This window comes from Myotis lucifugus, unplaced genomic scaffold, assembly GCF_000147115.1.
Source record: "Myotis lucifugus unplaced genomic scaffold, Myoluc2.0 scaffold_62, whole genome shotgun sequence".
Taxonomy (NCBI): domain Eukaryota; kingdom Metazoa; phylum Chordata; class Mammalia; order Chiroptera; family Vespertilionidae; genus Myotis; species Myotis lucifugus.
Window position 1 is genome coordinate 350,773 of NW_005871110.1, and position 18,638 is coordinate 369,410.

An 18,638-nucleotide genomic window follows, 5' to 3' on the forward strand; every position below is an offset into this window, starting at 1 on the left:
CTGTTACCACCGCCTTAGTTAAGCCTTCTAAACTGGTCACCCTTTGAATCCCTGCCACTTGTCCTCGTAGGCATTAAACACTTGGGTAAGTCTGGTCTGAGAGAGAAAGTCTACAAAATGAAAGCTGTCTAATTAGTGGGACAGAGTTGCACAGTTGTCCCATTTCTCTCTTCTCCTTAACATACTGCCCCTCTATCAACAGAATGGAAAGGAAATGGAAGGTGCTCATTTCTTAGTGATCAGCTGGCAAAGAATGACTTTCTAACGGTTTTGTCTTTTTTTGCTTGGGAATACCCAAGTTTATAGCTTGTCTTTTAAATCACAGCTCATTTTCTTTTAATTTTGTTAAAATTAGATTTATTTCTAGAGAGAAAACATAAAATAATAGAATTTCAAGGCTAGGTAGCACTTTAAGATGCTAGAAGACTTTGCACATGGCCCTTGATATGTGGCTGTTCATGCCAGGTTTGATGACCACCAACAGCAAGGGAGGACAGAAACCCAAATTAAACTGGTTTAAGACACCCTCTCCCTAGGGGCAGGAGTGGGGGAGAATGAGATTAATTTACCTGTTTATACAGTGGGAAAGTCTGGATGGTACTAACTACAGGTGTGGCTGAGGCCAGCCATGGCTCAGAAGATGGTAGGGATCCTTGGTCTGCATGCTGCACCCCCAGCAGCATTGGGTTTACATCATCCTCATAGCTTGGCAATCCCCAAAAGGCTAGACAAAGTCTCAAATTTAAGTCTCATTAGACTGGCTAAGATTTTACATTTCTTCCTAGCATCATTATTGTAATCTAGGGAAAGGAATGCTCTGAAGGGCCAGGTTTGGGGTTCATCCTTGGAGGAGAGGGAGGGATTTCAACTCCTTCTCAACTACATGACTGAGAAATGAGTGGGGGCAGAAGTTTTGGCATCAGACACTATGATGCCCACGTAAAGAAAGTGGAATTGGTGCATGCAGGCAAAAACAACCCATGTCTGTGATTTCGGCTCTCCTCCCATCTTGGAATAACCACCAGAAATCACAGTGAAGTACATGTTTCTGCTGGCAATATACATCCCTTGGTCTTACGACTACTTCTAGGGTCATTCAAAAGAAATATAATTAATTAGTTATCCTTCAAAGTATTTTTCTTAGACCACTATCATGTGTTCTACCTCATTTTCATGCAAAGGTTGAGTATTTCCATTCATTTAATGATGTCTCATATGCCGTAATTTTAAGCAGAATAATTTTCTCCATAATTTTCATGACTTGTTGCTGAATGTAAGTTGTCGGTTCCTTTTAAAGCATATTAAATTAGAACTTATTACTGGAATTAGAAATAAGCATAATAAAGAACACATGTCTAAACATAATCTTTCATGCAAAAAATGGATGAAGAAGATGGTACCACACCCATATATATTTTTTTACAAGCATGTGTAGTTAATTTTTTTTAATCCTTACCCAAGGATAGGTTCTTTTTAGTGATTTCTTTAGAGAGAGAGGAAGGGAGAGAGAGAGAAAAAAATTGATATGAAACATCAATTGGTTGCCTTCTATATGCTTACTGACTGGGGTTTGAACCCACAACCTAGGTATGTGTCCTGAACCCACAAGACTTTTGGTGTACGGAACGATGCTCCCAACCAACTGTACCACCTGGCCAGGGAGGTACCACACCCATATTGAGAATACTAATAAGTATGAGATCCTGGGGGGTGGAAAGTCAAGGCTGGGCTCTTTGCTGGCTTCCTTCTCACTCCCTCACACTAAGCAATGCAGATGTGCAGTGTAATTGTGGATTAGTATTAAAAGGAGGCAACCTGGGGCCAGATGGCCAGTGGCTGTCTGCCATTTACCAGCTGTGTCCCCTGGGGTAAGTCACGGCATCTGCCTGTGCACTTCAGTTTCTTCATCTTTTCAATGGAGCCAAGAAATTATCTCATAGGACTTTTGAGAAGGGTATAGGAGTTACTGCTGGTAAAACTTAGAATAGTGCCTGGCGTGTAATAGGAGCTCAAAATTAGCTGTTTTCACCATCCTCACCATAAGCATCGCCACCGTATCTCCTGACGCTTATGGCCTCTAATGACTAGTCCTCCACTGATGTGATGAGGCCCGGCTGACCTGGATCATAGACTGCAGCACCAGAGTGCCTCCCAGAATTATGTCAGGAGACTGGGCTTCAGCTTCGTGTCATCTCTTTTCCTTATTACCACCTATTTGGAAAGGAATGCTTCCAAGAATGCTTGCTCTAAGACTACCTGACATGCACAACTCTGAGCTTATAAAACAAATACATTAGATGTTTACTGGTCATATACAAGAAGATGCGAGGCAGAGTGCTCTAAATCAGTGATTCCTACTTAGAGACGCATTCCAGAGTAGCCCGTGGAGCGTTAGAAACACACACATGCCCAAGGATCCCATCAGGGAGATTCTGATTCTGTCGGCATCTTGTTTTCCAAGCAGCCACAGACGGTTCCAATGTGTGCTCTCACCAGGAACTGGTGCTTTTCAATTCTGGGTGCATTGAAAAATGCGAGGCCCAGGCCCCACCCAGATCCATTGAATCTGAACTTAGCTATCGTTTTTTTAAAAGTTCTTTGGGTGCCCAGTCAGCATGGCTCAGTGGTTGAGCACTGACCTATGAACCAGGAGGTCATGGTTCAATTCCCGGTCAGGGCACATGCCTGATTTGTGGGCTCGATTGCCAGTGTGGGGCGTGCAGGGGGCAGCTGATCAATGATTCTCTCTCATTATTGATGTTTCTACCTGGCTCTCCCTCTTCCTTCCTCTCTGAAATCAATAAAGATATATTTTAAATAAATACATACATACATACATACATACAAGTTTATTGGGTGATTCTCACCAGTGGTCAGGGCTTAGAGTCACTGCTTTAAATACTATCTTCTGACAAATGCAAGATGTGGTTTATTTGCATATAATTTTCAGAAACATATCGAAAGGTGGTTCTTGTTTAAAGGTGAAAGAAATGGGAGTTCATGGATAACCCCATATCACAGTAAAAAAAAAAAAAAGTCCACTCTTGACTGGGGTGGAGGGAGGACCGAGTGGTTTACAGACTAATCCCGAGGAAGGCCCAGCAAGGAGGGAGGACAACTTGCTTCTCCCAACTCTCCTCCCCAGTGCTGGCCTCCACACCTGCCTCCAGCCACACAGGTGGCGGGCCTGTGGGAATTACCCTGGGTCTCAACTGTCCTGTAACTGTGGTTAATGTGCAAACTGCTTTATCTGCAGCAGCAGGAAAATAAACTAGGTGCTATGGGGGTGAGGTCTACTCATGCTGAAAAAGGTGTGCGGAGGGTTCATTTTTATTCATTTTCCGCCTTACCTTGTCAAAGCAACTTTGGGCAATGACAGGGCAGTTTTAAATCTGACAGTAAGTCAAGTAACACTGCTTTAGGGATTCTAAGGATTGAAGACCACTCGCATGCTTTCAGACAAAATCAATACTGTGGAGAAATTCTGCTTTGAAGTTTATAAATCTAGATTGAGAGGCATGATAGACATAAACTAATACTTCTTGTACTTAAATTTTAATAGAAGGCATGTAAATGAGCTGCTCAGGTAAATGCTTCTCACTAGTCGTACACAGTGTAACTGGACTCCCCCCTCTGGAAACTTCTCTTTTGAAGAATTAGCCTTTTCTCTCTCTTCTATAATGAATGAGACACTTGGGACTAAATAGGTTAATACACCTCTTTCAGAATTTGTTTTCCCTTTTCTTCCAAGTTTTTTATTTTGAAGGTGTTCATACAAATAAGAAAGTTGAAAAAACAGTATAAGAAATACCAATATACACTCCACCTAGGTTAAAAAATTACATTTTTGCTGCACTTGCTTTTTTTTCTTCTCTCTCTCTCTCTCTCCACACACATACACTTTTTTTTTCTGCTGAACTACTTGAAAATAAATAGCTGACTTAATAATTACTTCATTCCTGAAAACTTCAGCAATGCACACCCCTGCATGGAATAGAGATAGTCCCCTGTAGAGCTGCAATACTGTTATAGCTGCTAAAAAATTAACTATTTCCTAACAGTATAGCCAGTAAATTTTCAAATGCCCCCAACTGTCACTACAATGATTTTATGCCTTCCACACTTTTTTTTCCAAATCTCTGGGGAATTATCATGAAAGTGTGGCCAGGAGTAAGGTTATATGTTCATTAAACATGTTATTTCCACAAGGCGTGCTTGCCAGATCATGGGATTCTCTGTGGTCATTAAAGAAAGCAACTTCCTGCTTCTGCAGTTATCCGCTTCAGACTCCTTTGTAAAGGTTTCAAGATGTCCTAAGCCTTCCATTCCCCTGACTGTTCTACAGGAGTGTCGTGACATCCACAGAAATTGAAACAGCAACAAAATGAGCAAAAGGACATCAGTTTTGTCTCAAAACTTCTCTTTACCCTTTATTTTTCACAAATCCTTCATTCTGAGAAAATGCTGCCCTTTCATTCCACTTGAGTAAGTTGGTCTAGGTAAAAGCTAATAGGGAATGGTGTGAGGACCCTCAGAAGTCGGTCTGTAACCTTGCAACACTGCAAATATTTATAGTATTTTGCTTTACGGTTGCTGTGCTGAACATGGGAGGTAATGTAACTATGGTGGTAATAGTGGTGGAGGTGAGGGTGGTGGTGGTGGAAGTGATGGTGGCAGTGATGGATGGTGGTGGTAGTGGCAATATGGTGAGGTCATGGTGATCGTGATCCCAATTTCAGGTCCTTGCCACAAAGCCAATACACATTCAGAAATATAAACCATAATTAGCTTAATCATGGATTTTGCTATTCCAGTATAGAACTAGACACGTTTGACACAAGAGAAAAATGTCACTGATACACAACGAATACATTTTCACCTGCAATTTTATAAGCTTTGTGTGGTTTCTTTAGGATATGGAGAATAACAGGCATTTTTACACTGGTAATTATTATCAATGTACCCATGAACATCTCATTTCAATTGGGAACATCAAGAGATCAGGATGATCTGACTAGAATAATGACCACAGCCAACCAAGCAAAGAGATCCTCAGAATTTCTCAACCAACAACAGGACAACACCTTACACCCAAGACCTTAGCTTCATTAGTTGAGACAAGTGATTTTTTAGTGTTAACACCCACGTAAACCATGACAAACTGTGGTACCTGTAATCATTCCACAAAGGGTGTTTTGCCTAAACAAAACTGAATAGCCACTGTATTCACCTTGTAAGGCCTGGAAGCTAAGAATGTTCTAGAGAGTGTAGAATAATAAAATGTTTATTGTAAATCCTTGTGAAGCACAATGTACATCTGTGTGTCTGGAAATCAGCATCTCCAGACAAGTGGGAGTCCTGAAGTTCTGACTCTCTGCTTATCATCTAATTCATCTGCTCAAATTCACCTTCATTGTGCAGTGAGTAAGTCCAGCATCATTTCACCAATCATCTACATTGTTCAGTATTATAAGACACCTTCAAAATTAACTTTATGTTTCAAACAGTTTCATCCATCATCAACTCAGGAATGCAAATTTACAATTAGGTATTGTGTGTTTCTAGAATAATGAACCATCCTGAGCCCATATGCAGCAGAACTACATTGCTGGGACTTCTTGTATTAAACCAATTATCTATTCAACCACAATTATTGAAACATCCAAACACCAAGTGAACCTAGCAAAGATTCTGGTAGAAAGCAAAATACTATCACATCTTGAGAAGGCCCATTACACACCTTTGAAACTAAGGAATCAGAAACATGAACCAATCTAATCTTTACTTGCTAAGAACAACTGTAGCGAATTCCAACATGATACAAATTTTGTTTAGGAAGCCCTGGCCAGCATTGCTCAGTGATTAGAGCATTGGCCAATGTGCCCGAGAGTCTCTGGTTGGATTTCCGGTCAAGGGCACATATCTGGTTGCAGGTTTGATCCCCAGCCCTGGTCAAGGTGCTTGGGGGAGGTAACCAATCAATGTGTCTCTCTCACATCGATATTTCTCTCTCTTTCTCTCCCTTTCTCCCCCCTTCAACTCTAAAAAAAAAAAATCAATGGAAAAAATCTCAGGTGAGTATTAACAAAAAGTTTGTTTAGGAAAATCAAACATTCATGTGGATAATGTACATAACTTTAGCTACAATTATTATTATGAACTCTTTTTAAAAATTAAACTAGATTAGACCTAGAAATGAGAAAAGAAATCCATGCCTTGCCTAGGACTTTATGAGTTTTGCTCTGTGAGATTTTTAGGGACTCACTGAGGAAGAGAGGGTTATTTCCATTTATGGCACAATTGATTTTTTAAAAATATATTTTTATTGATTTCAAAGAGGGAGGAAGAGGGAGAGAGAGAGAAATATCAATGATGAGAGAGAGAATCATTGATCAGCTGACTCCTGCACACCCCACGCTGGGGATTGAGCCTGCAACCCAGATCGACGCTCAACCACAGAGCAACACCAGCCAGGCTGATAATTTTTTTTCTTTAAGTGGCAACACAGAGATTTACAAAAGCAAAATCAAACATACAGAAATATAGTTCTTGTCGTGGGACAAAGAGTTTGATTCAAACATACAAATGGAAGTTTAACAAATCAAAGAGTATTTTTTTAAAAAAGAATGCCTACCTGCTCTTTGGATGGCACCAGGAGTTCTTCGATCATCATGCTGTCCCGGGCATAGGAGCTTCTGTTCAAGGTGTAAGACCTATCCGAACTGAAGGAGCGGAGGCTGTTGTATTTACAGTTAACCATTCAAGAGTGGTAGATGATGATGAGATGAATAAAAAAAAAATTAATGCATGCAACTTTAAAAACAGGCAAGATGGCTAAAAATATCAACCAAAGTTGTTCTTGAAAACACATGGTCAAAAATAAAATCCCTTATATTTGAGGAAATCTCTTAAGCTTGGACAATCTTATGATCAGGTTTTGTTTAAAATTTGGCCAACTGGTGTTAAATCTGTGAGAAGATGAAATGCATGAAAACTTTGGATGTTGCACTGTGACAATCAAACCAACATGACAATTGAGAAGAACCAGATCATTCCAAATAATTTAATAACCTGAGAGATTTTTCTATGCTAAGACCTTATGTTAGTCTCCTCTCTTTCTGGTCCAAATCTGTTTAGCTTGCATTATTCAATGAAATTGTGCCTGCTGTAAATAGTTCTGTTTATGTGTCTTGGGAGCTAGATATAGGGTTAAATTATCGAAAGGTTTATGGTTGCTACTCAGGGAAAGCATCAAGAAGGAAGTAAGCAGTATTATGAATCCCTCTTACATGATTTTCTGGCCTTGAAATTTCAATTCCAGGTGAGCTCACTTTTTTATTTCCTTTTCTTACTTGCTCCTTCTACCTTCTCCTTTCCATCCGCTTTCAAATCCTCTACAGAGCCCCTGAACTTCCCAGAGTGCAAGCTTTCTTATGTCCTCAAATGCCACTCTCCACATTGACCTCTAAACTAAAAACTGACAAGGGGTTCGGGAATGGGCGAAACGGTTGAAGGTGGTCAGAAGGTACAACATTCCAGTTATAAAATAAATAAGTCCTGGGGGTGTCATGTGCACCATGGCGATTATAGTTAATAATGCTGTATTATATATTTGAAAGTCGCCAAGAGAGCAGATCTTAAAAGTTCTCATCACAAAAAAGAAAAATTGTAACTATGTGTGGTGACGGATGTTAACTAGAATTATCGTGATAATCATTTTTTTAAGATATATATTTCTTTATTGATTTCAGAGAGGAAGGGAGAAGGAGAGAGAGATAGAAACATCAATGACAAGAGGGAATCATTGATCAGCTGCCTCCTGCACACCCCCCACTGGGGGTCAAGCCCGCAACCCAGGCATGTGCCCTTAACCGGAATCGAACCTGGGACCCTTCAGTCCGCAGGCTGACGCTTTATCCACTGAGCCAAGCCGGCTAGGGCTGTGATAATCATTTTGCAATATATACACATATTGAATCATTATACTGTACATCTGAAGCTAATATAATGTTATTTGTCAATTATATCTCAATCTTTAAAAAAGCAATAGAGAAGGGACCCTGGTAACCCTGCACGTATCCACATAGGACGGGCAGGTGGTCTGAGCCTTGGCAGGACACCTTTGATGCTACAGGAACACAGAGGATGGAGGTGGGGAGCTGCGTCAGGCATCTCCCACAGGCCTCCCTCTCACCTGCCACGGTGGGCCGTGACCAGGCAGCTCTTCATTGGCTCCTGAGGCTTCCTGCCCATCCTCCTTGGAAGAGAGTGGCAGAACACGAAGCCATTTAGCTGCGGTCTAGGACTGGCTCCTCAGCTAGTGTGGCAGACAAGGACCATGGCCGTGGGCACCTGTCGCTGCCTATGTAACTAATAAACGGTCTGAATGTAAATGTGGCTGCTTGAATCTTTACCAGTAGATTCAGTCAGACTCTGGCCTTGGCCTTATGTGTACTAGGCAGGGAAAAGAGCAAAGGAGAGGTGAATAAGGAATGACTCCTTGCTTTGCACAAAACGACTTCTTTCCCCCTCTGCATTTACTATACTTAAGATTACCTCAAAGTGAGTATTTTTAGATCAATACACAGAGGCCCCTGAATTATTGGAAGTGTCTACAGAAATGAGGAGGTACATTCTTCTAGGATCAGAGCCTTCGCTTTCACCAGAATCTTAGAGGGATCTAGAACTCCAGAATGACTATTACTGTACAGTCATTACTTAGTGTATTCAGCAAATTTTGCTAAGTGGCTATTATGAGCTAGCCAAAATATTAATAACAGGATATAGAAGGAGAAAAAAAGTAAGCATTATCCCTGCACAGAGGAGCTTACCTAGTAAACCATGTGACCTCGAACACTTGGGCCTTCTGTACCCCCATAATTCATAACTCTTTCTCCCACCCTCCATTTCTGTTGCAAACATTTCCTTCTGTGATTCCTGTTTTTAGTGCCCTTCCATTCTCTCAAGTACATTATATAAACTTCCTAAAAGCAGGAACTCTCTTTCTACTCTCTAACTCAACTGTCCAACAGAACTTCTCCCGATGAAGGGTGTGTTCTCAACCCGCACTGTCCAATACAGTGTCCACGGGCCACGCGCGGCCGCCGAGCACCTGGAGTGTGGCTGGTGACTGAAGAACTGCATTTTAGGTCTCATTTCATTTTAACTAGTTGTCATCTAAAGAGCCGCGCCACTAGGGGCTACACTATCAGTGCAACTTCTAAGTACTCACAGCAAGGCTCTATTTTGCCGCAGGGATGTGATTTGAGAAACTTGCTTGCCCCCTCAGACACTCATTTCTTTCTTTCTTTCTTTTTTTTTTTTTTTTCAGACACTCATTTCTTTAAGTTATGGTCCCTCCGGTGTAAGTTAATATTGGTGATTCCTGAGAACAGTTTTACTGTAGATGTGGACAAAGACTTAACATTTTAAAGAAATAATTACATATTTAATTTCAGCTTTTAATTACATCTAAGATGGGTTGATACATTTTAAGCATCCTCTTTTAACTTATGTAGGCATGCCAACTACAGGACAGAGCCCCGAACTGGGAGCTATCAACAGAAAGGCCTAATGATGTCTCGTTTTATTGTCTAAAGTTCTTACTCTGAACTGTTCCAGACCAACTTACATTAGGCAGATGGAGCCAATTAAATCCATCAAGCTTCACTGGGAATCCTTAATACATCGAAATAATTTCAGCTACTAAAATTAGACATTATTTGCATGGGGATCTGGAAAGCATTAAATTGTTTTTTAACTAAGGTCAACTATATTATTTGTAGCCATCAGTATACCCTATGTGTTAAATACAGGAAGTGTTAGGAAACCACATGCCTGAGGATTCTTAAAATTATGCCAATGTGCTTAGCACAATTCAAATAAAATGCAACCAGCAGACAAACAGCTCTTCAAGATGGTTTCTTTAAGTCCAGGGAAATTTCTCCAGTTACTTCATGCACTATACAAACCTTGTTAAGCGAAAGAAATTCCTTAAATATTCAATGTTGCATGAGTAACATTTCTTATCATACATTTAGCTATTTGCTCATTTCCTCAGAATCACAAAACTGGTTTGCTAAAGCTGAGCAGAACAGAAAAGCGCATGGCAGAACAACACAGCACAGCACAGCACGGCACAATGCTGAGGAAAACAAAAATGAGAAAATGAGCCAGGGAAGGCCAGGGGACACTGGAAAGTGCCATTTCTTACCTGATCTTGGGACTATTTTAAAGTATTTTTACAAAAACACAGGAGAAGAAGGAAGCAAAAAAAAAAATCAGACAGGGAAAAAAAGAAAAAAATGTTATGGTTGAATGAGGTACACATTTAATGTATTTCTTTTTAAATGTTACACTCAGAATATTATACTTGGCAATACTCTAAGAATACCTTAAAACATATTGGCTTTATGATTTATTTTTATATTTGCCTCTGAGCATAACATGAGTTGCCAATGTAAAAAAATGAGTTACATATAACAGCAACAAATAATAATAATGGTACAATAAAAACCAGAAGTGTGGAAGCCTCACAACTTGGGGAAAAAAATTATGAGACAATATTCTGGTTTCATCACTGATTGGATGTCAGCTGCTACAATTTTCTATATGCAAATGAGTGATTAATAAAATGTTACCTTTAATATACTATCTCAGGAAGAGAATCAGCGGGTTGTTGGATTACAAAGCCTATTAAATCTCTAAATAGAATTTTCCCTTGAGATCCTTTAAGATGCTACACATTTTAGTTATAATTTGTTATTATCTGTGGTTACATGAAATATTAAAGGTTATTTCCCCTTCTTGTTAATGACAGCTGCTACAAGAAGACTTTAAGACCTTTAGATATAGATCTATAGATATATATTTTTCTAAGGCAAAATTACATGAGATTCCAAATTCTGTTAAAAAACAAAACGATTAACTCGAAAAAACATCAATTCAGTATCTAAACTGGCCACATCCAGGACACTGAGAATTAACTCTTAGGTTTACTTAGTGGGAAGTGCCATTTACTATTAGACAATGAAACTTTTTACAACAGATACTTAAACTATAGGAAAATGTCCCCAGGGCTCTGGCTCAGATGGTTTAATTATTAGCTTTCACATAACTTGACTGTCAGCAAACAAGCTGTTAATCCAACCACGGAAAAGAAGTCCCCAAATTCTGGACAAGGTCCTATTTCTTTCAACCATTGTCAGATAAGTTTGAGCCAAGGTTTTCCACATACCAAAGTTTTACGCTTTGGTTGTAAGGACTGAAGTTGCCACTATTCCTGGCTTGCTAAGTCACTGTTTCACTCCTGACATGTCCCTTGTAAACAAACTAATGGGAAAGCTTTAGAAGAGATACTCCAAACACTTGGTAGGCAAGTCTAATAAATAATTTTATATATATATATATATATATTCTCAAACATGAATTTTTCTTTCAATAATAAATAGAGAATAGTGAACAACCAACACAAACATGTCTTACTTATTGGAAAATAAGATTTTTCTTTCAATTAGAATAAAATTTAATTTTGAAACATATAACCCAGATGGTTCTCCCAGTTTTGTCTGTGAGCCCTTTTGCTAGTATGCTTGAAGCATGACTGCAAGGTGGGGGGAGAAAAAGAACAATTAACACGTTCAATCACAGACAATTAAGGACTGAAAACCATGAAAGGAAATAGCGGGGCACATACAATGGAGTAGCGAACATTTCACCAAATTCACATCCTCATCCAAAGAGCATACTTGGAGATAATGGTGAAAATGGAAAATGATTTTGGTTTATGACAAATCATGGCTGTTTCAAATTACCTCTGAAAAACAACAACAGCAACAACAAAATACCTGGCAGAACGGGCCCCAAGACTAAAGCCCATGTAGCCCTCGGCAGGCAGAGAATCATCGCCCAGCTCCTTGAGGTCCTGTGGCCCCAGGTACTTGTCAGTGTCCCCCGTCAGCGCATCTTCGCCTGCGGATGGACAAAGCAAGCCACAATCAGAAGCTTCCCTTTGAAAACGTGCCTGTTGTGGAGAAACCTGTTCCTTTGGTCATCAGCAAGGCACCCATTCTCTCTGTCCTCTTCTCCTGTCCCATGGGTAGTATTTGTAGCTGCCGTTTAGCAGGAAAAAGTATGGGCAGAGGTTAGTTCATAATTTCAAGAGTGGATTTAAGGAGCAGAAAAAGCACCTGGTGTTAAGCACCCCTTTTTAAAAAATCTCTCCCCCCGTTACGCCTAAGTAGAAAGAAGGATTTTTTTTAATGTCAATTAGTTTTCCTGTGATGAGGGCAGCTTGTTTGAATGGACGTTGTTGCAAAATAAAAACCACCTCTTCCTTACTGCTCTGGAAATTATACATGGGAAGGGAGTTTTGTTAAATAGTCTTCGCACACCCAGGATTTCGGTTTGGGGCTTATGCAAAAAACCAGCAAGTTACTTAATCTGAAGGATAACTGCTCCATTGGGGAACTTTGAATCCCACCGATTTGCAACTGTTTCTAAACGGATCAAATGAACAACCCGGCCCAGCGGCCCCCAGGCCTGAACCCTACTTGGAAAGTAGAGATCCAATGGGAGTTCCAGCGGTTTGGAAAGGGACGACAGAAACTGTTCTTTAGTCATCAATACAAAGAGTTAATCGCATAAAATACTTGGCCCAGCTACATATGCAGAACATGACCTCACGCGGAAAAACCACATTCCAAGAGTGACAGGGCAGGTTTTCCAGAGGCTTTTGCCCCCTGGGACGTTTCCCATCCTCGCAAAATGTAGCACAGGCCGTGGCAGAGTTCCTTCCGCAAACAGGCAAACTCTGTCTCCTTTTTACGACTCTCATTTTCTTTCTGGACACAAACTTGGCTGGCCCCGTGAGATTTCAAAAGCGTGTGTTATGTTTTCTCAAAGGTAAAGTGATTCATCCGCTCCAGCGATATTTTCCAATTCCTTTCTCAGTACCATTTATACTTTCCATTCATTTAAACTCAGGAAACCACAAGAGCTCATCTTTTTAAACTACCAATCAAGTCTAAAAATACACTGTCGACTACTGTGTTTGTTTTTTTTTTTCTTTCCCCAAATGTAAAAACTAAACAGATCAACTTTCTTCTGCGACCCAGGACCAAGAGATTATTTTAAGTAACTATTTACAGCTGGGCTAATTTTCACAATCACCACAAATGAGACAAAAAAACAGTGCACGCCAAGTACAACTTAAAGATCTTACTCTGTCGCCAAGCCATGTTCACCAGGATGGGGCGGATCAGATGTTTCCTGAGGTTTCCAGGAATTCCTTAACCAGTGATTTAGAATCTACCTCCAAATCAGCCCAAACAAACCAGTCCCTGGGGTGTAGCCACCGTCTTCACCACCGCCGCTGAGTTCCTCTCAGCATCTCCGTCTCCTCGTAGGCAATGGAGGAATTACACATCTTCTCCTACTCATCAGAGCTCAAAGGTTTTCAATATTTCAGACAAAAAAAAAAAAGAAGAACAAAACCTGGCTACTCTTAATTGAGATTAAGATCCTTTTGATTACTCCGCAGACATCCTTTTAAAGCGCCTTCTGATTGGATTAAAAACTCCTCTGGCAAGCCTCTAGCAGGACCGAATGGTGACATAAATGCAAGCCCTGAGTTATTTGTATGTAAATATGAGGGCAGCTCCAGTGTAGACTTTCGGTAATTTGATACCAGTGCTCCGTGCCTAACCGGGTAACCGAGACAGCCTTAAACGGAGGGAGAGCCAGGAGCGAGGTGCTGCATTTAATTAGGAGGTGACTCTTCTCCCACGTGGATGAGGAGCCGGCCAACCCAGGTAGAGGAAAAACAGAAGAAAACAAAGAAGCGGCCCAGCGGGGAGTGGCGGGGAGCTCCCGGCAAACTTTCAACTTTGTTCTCAGCCGGGACACCGGGAGCCTCGGTTATTTATGGTCCCTGTCAGGTGGAAGGAGGGGGAAAAAAGAGAGCGAGAGGGAGGGCCTGCCCTTGAGAAGAGGTTGTGAAACTGTGGGGCCGAAGGAAGCAGCAGTGATTCCCAGAGCTCTCCAAGAAGCTCTTGAGAACGCACTCCTCACCCATCACCGCTGCTTTTCAGCAGGAGTTGGAGGAAGAGGAGTGAGACCAGCTAAGCGAGTGGATGTTCTGCTGTATGTGGGGCACAGGTTCTTTCAACTCTTTAACACACTCAAAGGGACTCACTGGCTCTCCCTCTTGGGCGGTCCCTGGAGAGAGAGGGGCAGGGGGCGCAGTGGGCTGGAGAGGCCAGTGGGGCGGCGTTCCCTCTCTTGGGGACTCCTGCCCCTTCCCAGCTGCCCCACCCTGTTTGTGTTGGCACCAAGGGGCACTCTGCACCCTCCACCTGGGCACACGCAGAGGCGACTTCTTTCCTCTTTTTCAGCACAACGGGAGACAGGCTGGAAAGGAAGTAGAGGGTTTGAAACGGTCTCGCTGAAGTCAGTGGTCTGCAGCCCTGTCTCATGACAGTGCCTCTACCTCTTGGATTGTTACCTAAACATACTGACATTTGAAGCTGTAGAACCGACGAAGTGGGAAACGGATTTGGTTTTCCTGGGTAAACGCGTAAGTAACTGCATCAATAAATGACTCATGGAATATGAAGATGATAGGACTCCGACACCCGGTGTTTCCATTGGGCCAGCGCGGCTGTAACCAACATTGTAAATATGCAGAAACGCAAGGGAAGCCCTTTATAATGCCTGGCGCATATGGAAACATATTCCCAAGCGCAATCCTGGGGAATGTCATGGTTAAAATGGAGAAAATGTCCAAAACGGACGGCATTGAAAACAGGGTCCTTCCTGCGGACCTGTTGGCCAGCCTCTCTGGCCACTCCTCCACACACACCCAGCCTGCCCTCTGTTAGGCAGAACGATTGCAGCCCAAGGAATTCCTGAAAGTCTTTTAGACTTTGAACCACTGCACAGGGTGCATTCTCCTGATGGAACCTTTACCCTCTTCTGCATCTGAGTAATTTCTCCAGTGTTTGACTCTTTCTAGAACTCCTCCCACCCTCACTCATCATCGTAAGTGAGATGGCCCTCTCCGGTGGGCTTCCCTTATCAGAGTGTGTTGCCAGGAGAAACATCTGCTTCCTGTCTCCCACTGGATGGTGAGATCCCCCAGATTAGGAACCAATTTTTTCCTGGGCCTGGCATATTGTAAATGCCCCATAAATATTTGAATTCATGATTACTTTTATTAATGAGGTTGGTGGTTGTGTTTTCTTTCCCATCTACATGCTACAGTCACTTAGCACTTTTTTTTTGCATGTTAAGCTTGATAACTGGTTGGTATACAGTAAAATGTCAATAAAATTAAGTTTTCATTCCTCTTTACCCATCCTTCTTAGACTTCAGAATTGGTCACTGTAAAACCAAAAAGAAGCCTGGGGTTGGAGTAGGCGTGGGAGCTGTCAATACATGTGGTCAAAGATGAATTAAAATAGCATTATGACATTAAAAATTATGCACCTACCACTTTAGAAAAGTGAAGCCCTGGCCGGTTTGGCTCAGTGGATAGAGCATCAGCCTGCGGACCGAGGGGTCCCGGGTTCCATACCGGTCAAGGACACATGACCAGGTTGTGGGCTCGATCCCCAGTAGGGGACATGCAGGAGGCAGCCAATCAATGACTCTCTCTCATCATTGATGTTTCTATCTCTCTCTCCCTCTCTGTTCCTCTCTAAAATCAATAAATATACATATGGTGTGTGTGTGTGTGTGTGTGTGTGTGTGTATATATATATATATATATATAAAGTGAAAACATTTTTACAAGTTAGGGAATTCAGAAATAAAGGCATTGGTATTATGTTAATGCAGTTTGGCATGGTAGGTGCTCTGGATTAAAATCCAAGTTCCACGGCTACTGATTAGATGACCTTTGAAACACTCTTCTCTGAGTCAGTTTCAACCTCTACAAAACTGGGATAGTAACTCTGCCTCTATCCCAATAACCTTTTGGGAGGATTAAATAGAGTAATGCGCAAAGTAAGGGTTTAATGAGCACTAATTGTCACTAATATTCTGTGACTCAGTTTTCTCTAGTGCCCAAGCATCTGAACTCATATAGTTAGTATTTAAATTGCTACTATATATACTGGTAAGGGCAAAAATCCAACCATAGCAGGAATTTGTCCTTGCTCTTTACTGGCTAACACAGGGCCTGGCTCATTATAGATAGTCAACAAATATTTCTTGATTGAATGAAAGAAAGAACAATAAAACTAACTTATTTTCCTTTCAATAAACACAATATTCTATAGTTATTATGACATACTACTACTTGGCACAACACACTACTGTACCAAGTTTAGAAAGGAATGAGATAAATTGTGTTGAGTGATTTATAAACTGCCTCTAAACCCTCCTATAATCCAAAAAATGTTTTATTAGTGGCAGCTTCTGACCAATACTTCTTATACAAAGGTAATTCTATTAATGGACATCACTCACACAACATCAGATATATTTAGTTAAAATATATACAGGGGTGGTCAAAAGTAGTTTATAGTTATAATACAATAATTCATAACACAAGAATAAACTATTTTGTGTACTCACAACTGTAAACCTACTTTTACCCACTGCTGTATATTACCAAGAAACACAAGTTTTCACTTACTAAGAAGTACTTGAGTGGGTTTATGTTTCCTACAAGTGTTTGGTACACTGGCTTGACTTCTGAACAATAGAATGCAGGGGAAATGATTATGCATCACTTCTGAGTCTGAGTTAAAAGAAACCTTATAGTTTCTGCCTCAATCTACTGGAACACTTGTTTGGGGAAAGCCAATGGAATTGTAAGGCATTTGACTACCTTGAGACCATCATGCTTGTGAAGAAGCTCAAAGTAGCTGTAAAGAGGTGGCTCAGAAAGACAGAGATGCCCAGGCAATCCCCAGCCATTCCAGCCATCTGAGGTAACAGACCTTTGAATAAAGACACCCTATTGAACATCCTGCCATGTTATTCCTGCCTCGGCTGCTATCTGACTGTAATGTCATGAAAGATCTCCAGAACCCAGCTGAGCCCAGTCAACTCACACAACCGCAGGAGATAATAATAATAAATTATGCAGCTGAGTTTAGAGATGGCTTGTTACATTGTAATAATTAGTGGAAACAGAGCACAATGAGAAATGAGAAGGTCCAAAGGTAAGCCGAAGAGGTCACACGCTGGTTGCCTAATGCATCCCTAGTGGGTTAGAGTTAGCTCTGTAGTGCATTATATGATTAGGGTTGACAAGTCCAGGGGAAGTACACTGGTAAATGCCACTACAGGCCTCATTTTTTTTTAGTATTGATTTTATGCCTTTCAACATTAGAAGCACTGGTGTTCTTTTTGTTAATCCATTTCTGACAATATAACACCAGAGGCTGGAAAATGTTAAAAGAACACAAAACACCTCAAGTCTACTTTGATCTCACCATTAACCAAATAACGAAAGCTGTTCAGAGGCACTTCAATGCCCCAGCTATCTCCTCTTCCTCTTCCTCCTCTATCATGACCAGGCTAAGAGAAGAGATTCCTGTACCACAATCAGACTTTCAAAGCTTCATACACTTTGTCTACCAGGAAAGAATACAAAATAAAATAAAGGACAGAGGAGAGAAAGAAAGATAATACATACATGAAAGGATTATCAGGACTGTGGTCGAATAGGTGTGCCCTCATTCCTTTTTAGATTTCATGTCAATGGTCCAGTGTCAGTACAAGGTAGAATACATATACCTAAGCCAAGTTCCTTGCACTCTTACGTTATGCCCACTAACGTTCCTTTTTGGGCTGAACAGAGGAAACGGTTCTTGGCCCAATATTTAGAAGTGTTTTCATGTCCCAGGAGTTCTTTTTTCTCCTATTTATTTATTTATTTATTTTTGCATGTGATTTTCTTCTACTCTTTCCCCCCTTAAGCCCATAACCAAGAAATACTTGTTACTTTTCCAGGAGTTGAAAATTGCTTTCCCATCTAGATAGGACTAGAATCATAAAGAAAGTTCCTTAAGGTAACTAAACCAAATTATATTGTCAGAAACTTTGCTTAGTTCCTCTGCTGTGAAATGCAGAAATCTCCCCGAGGTATAAATTTTGTAATATTATAAAGTTGAAATTAAGAGTATAAAAACCGTAAATGATTAATACAAGACGTCCAAATTACATAAGATCTTTTAAAAGCTAGATTAGAAAAAATAAAGAGGAACTCAACCTTTATACTCTAGTGATTTATTATGAGTTGGTTTCTTACTAGAAATCAGCAAAGAGTCTTACAGATAAGCAGTTAATGATCAGAATTTAGAAGACTTAAATTTACTTGTTGTAAGAAAAGTGATAATTTTTTTTTAAATCACCACATAGCAGAGAGAGGAAATGAAAACTGTTGGGAAAAGAAATCCTTTAGCCATTTCTTGAGTACATTATAGAAAAGTAGAATGAGATCACATCATTAAAATCAACACTGCTATTTATTGAGCATTTACTATGTTCTAGGCACTATTTGGTGCATTATAAGTATTACTTCATTTAATTCTCACAATGATATTATAAAATAGAATGGTTATCTCTATTTCAAGATATAACCCAGTCCACACTAAGGGTAAGATTACTGAGAATGTGGGGAAAAT

The 18,638-nt window shown here is 40.6% G+C and overlaps 1 protein-coding gene across 1 annotated transcript in view; it reads right to left on the minus strand.

Moving 5' to 3' along the window:
* Positions 1-18,638, minus strand: part of ANK3 (ankyrin 3) — a 202,674-nt gene that overhangs the window by 79,072 nt on the left and 104,964 nt on the right. Inside the window, exons 24-25 of the mRNA XM_023754603.1 lie at positions 11,847-11,970; positions 6,635-6,737 (exon numbers count right to left, since the gene is read on the minus strand). Coding sequence (XP_023610371.1) covers positions 6,635-6,737; positions 11,847-11,970 — 227 coding nt within the window. The remainder of the gene's footprint in view (positions 1-6,634; positions 6,738-11,846; positions 11,971-18,638) is intronic.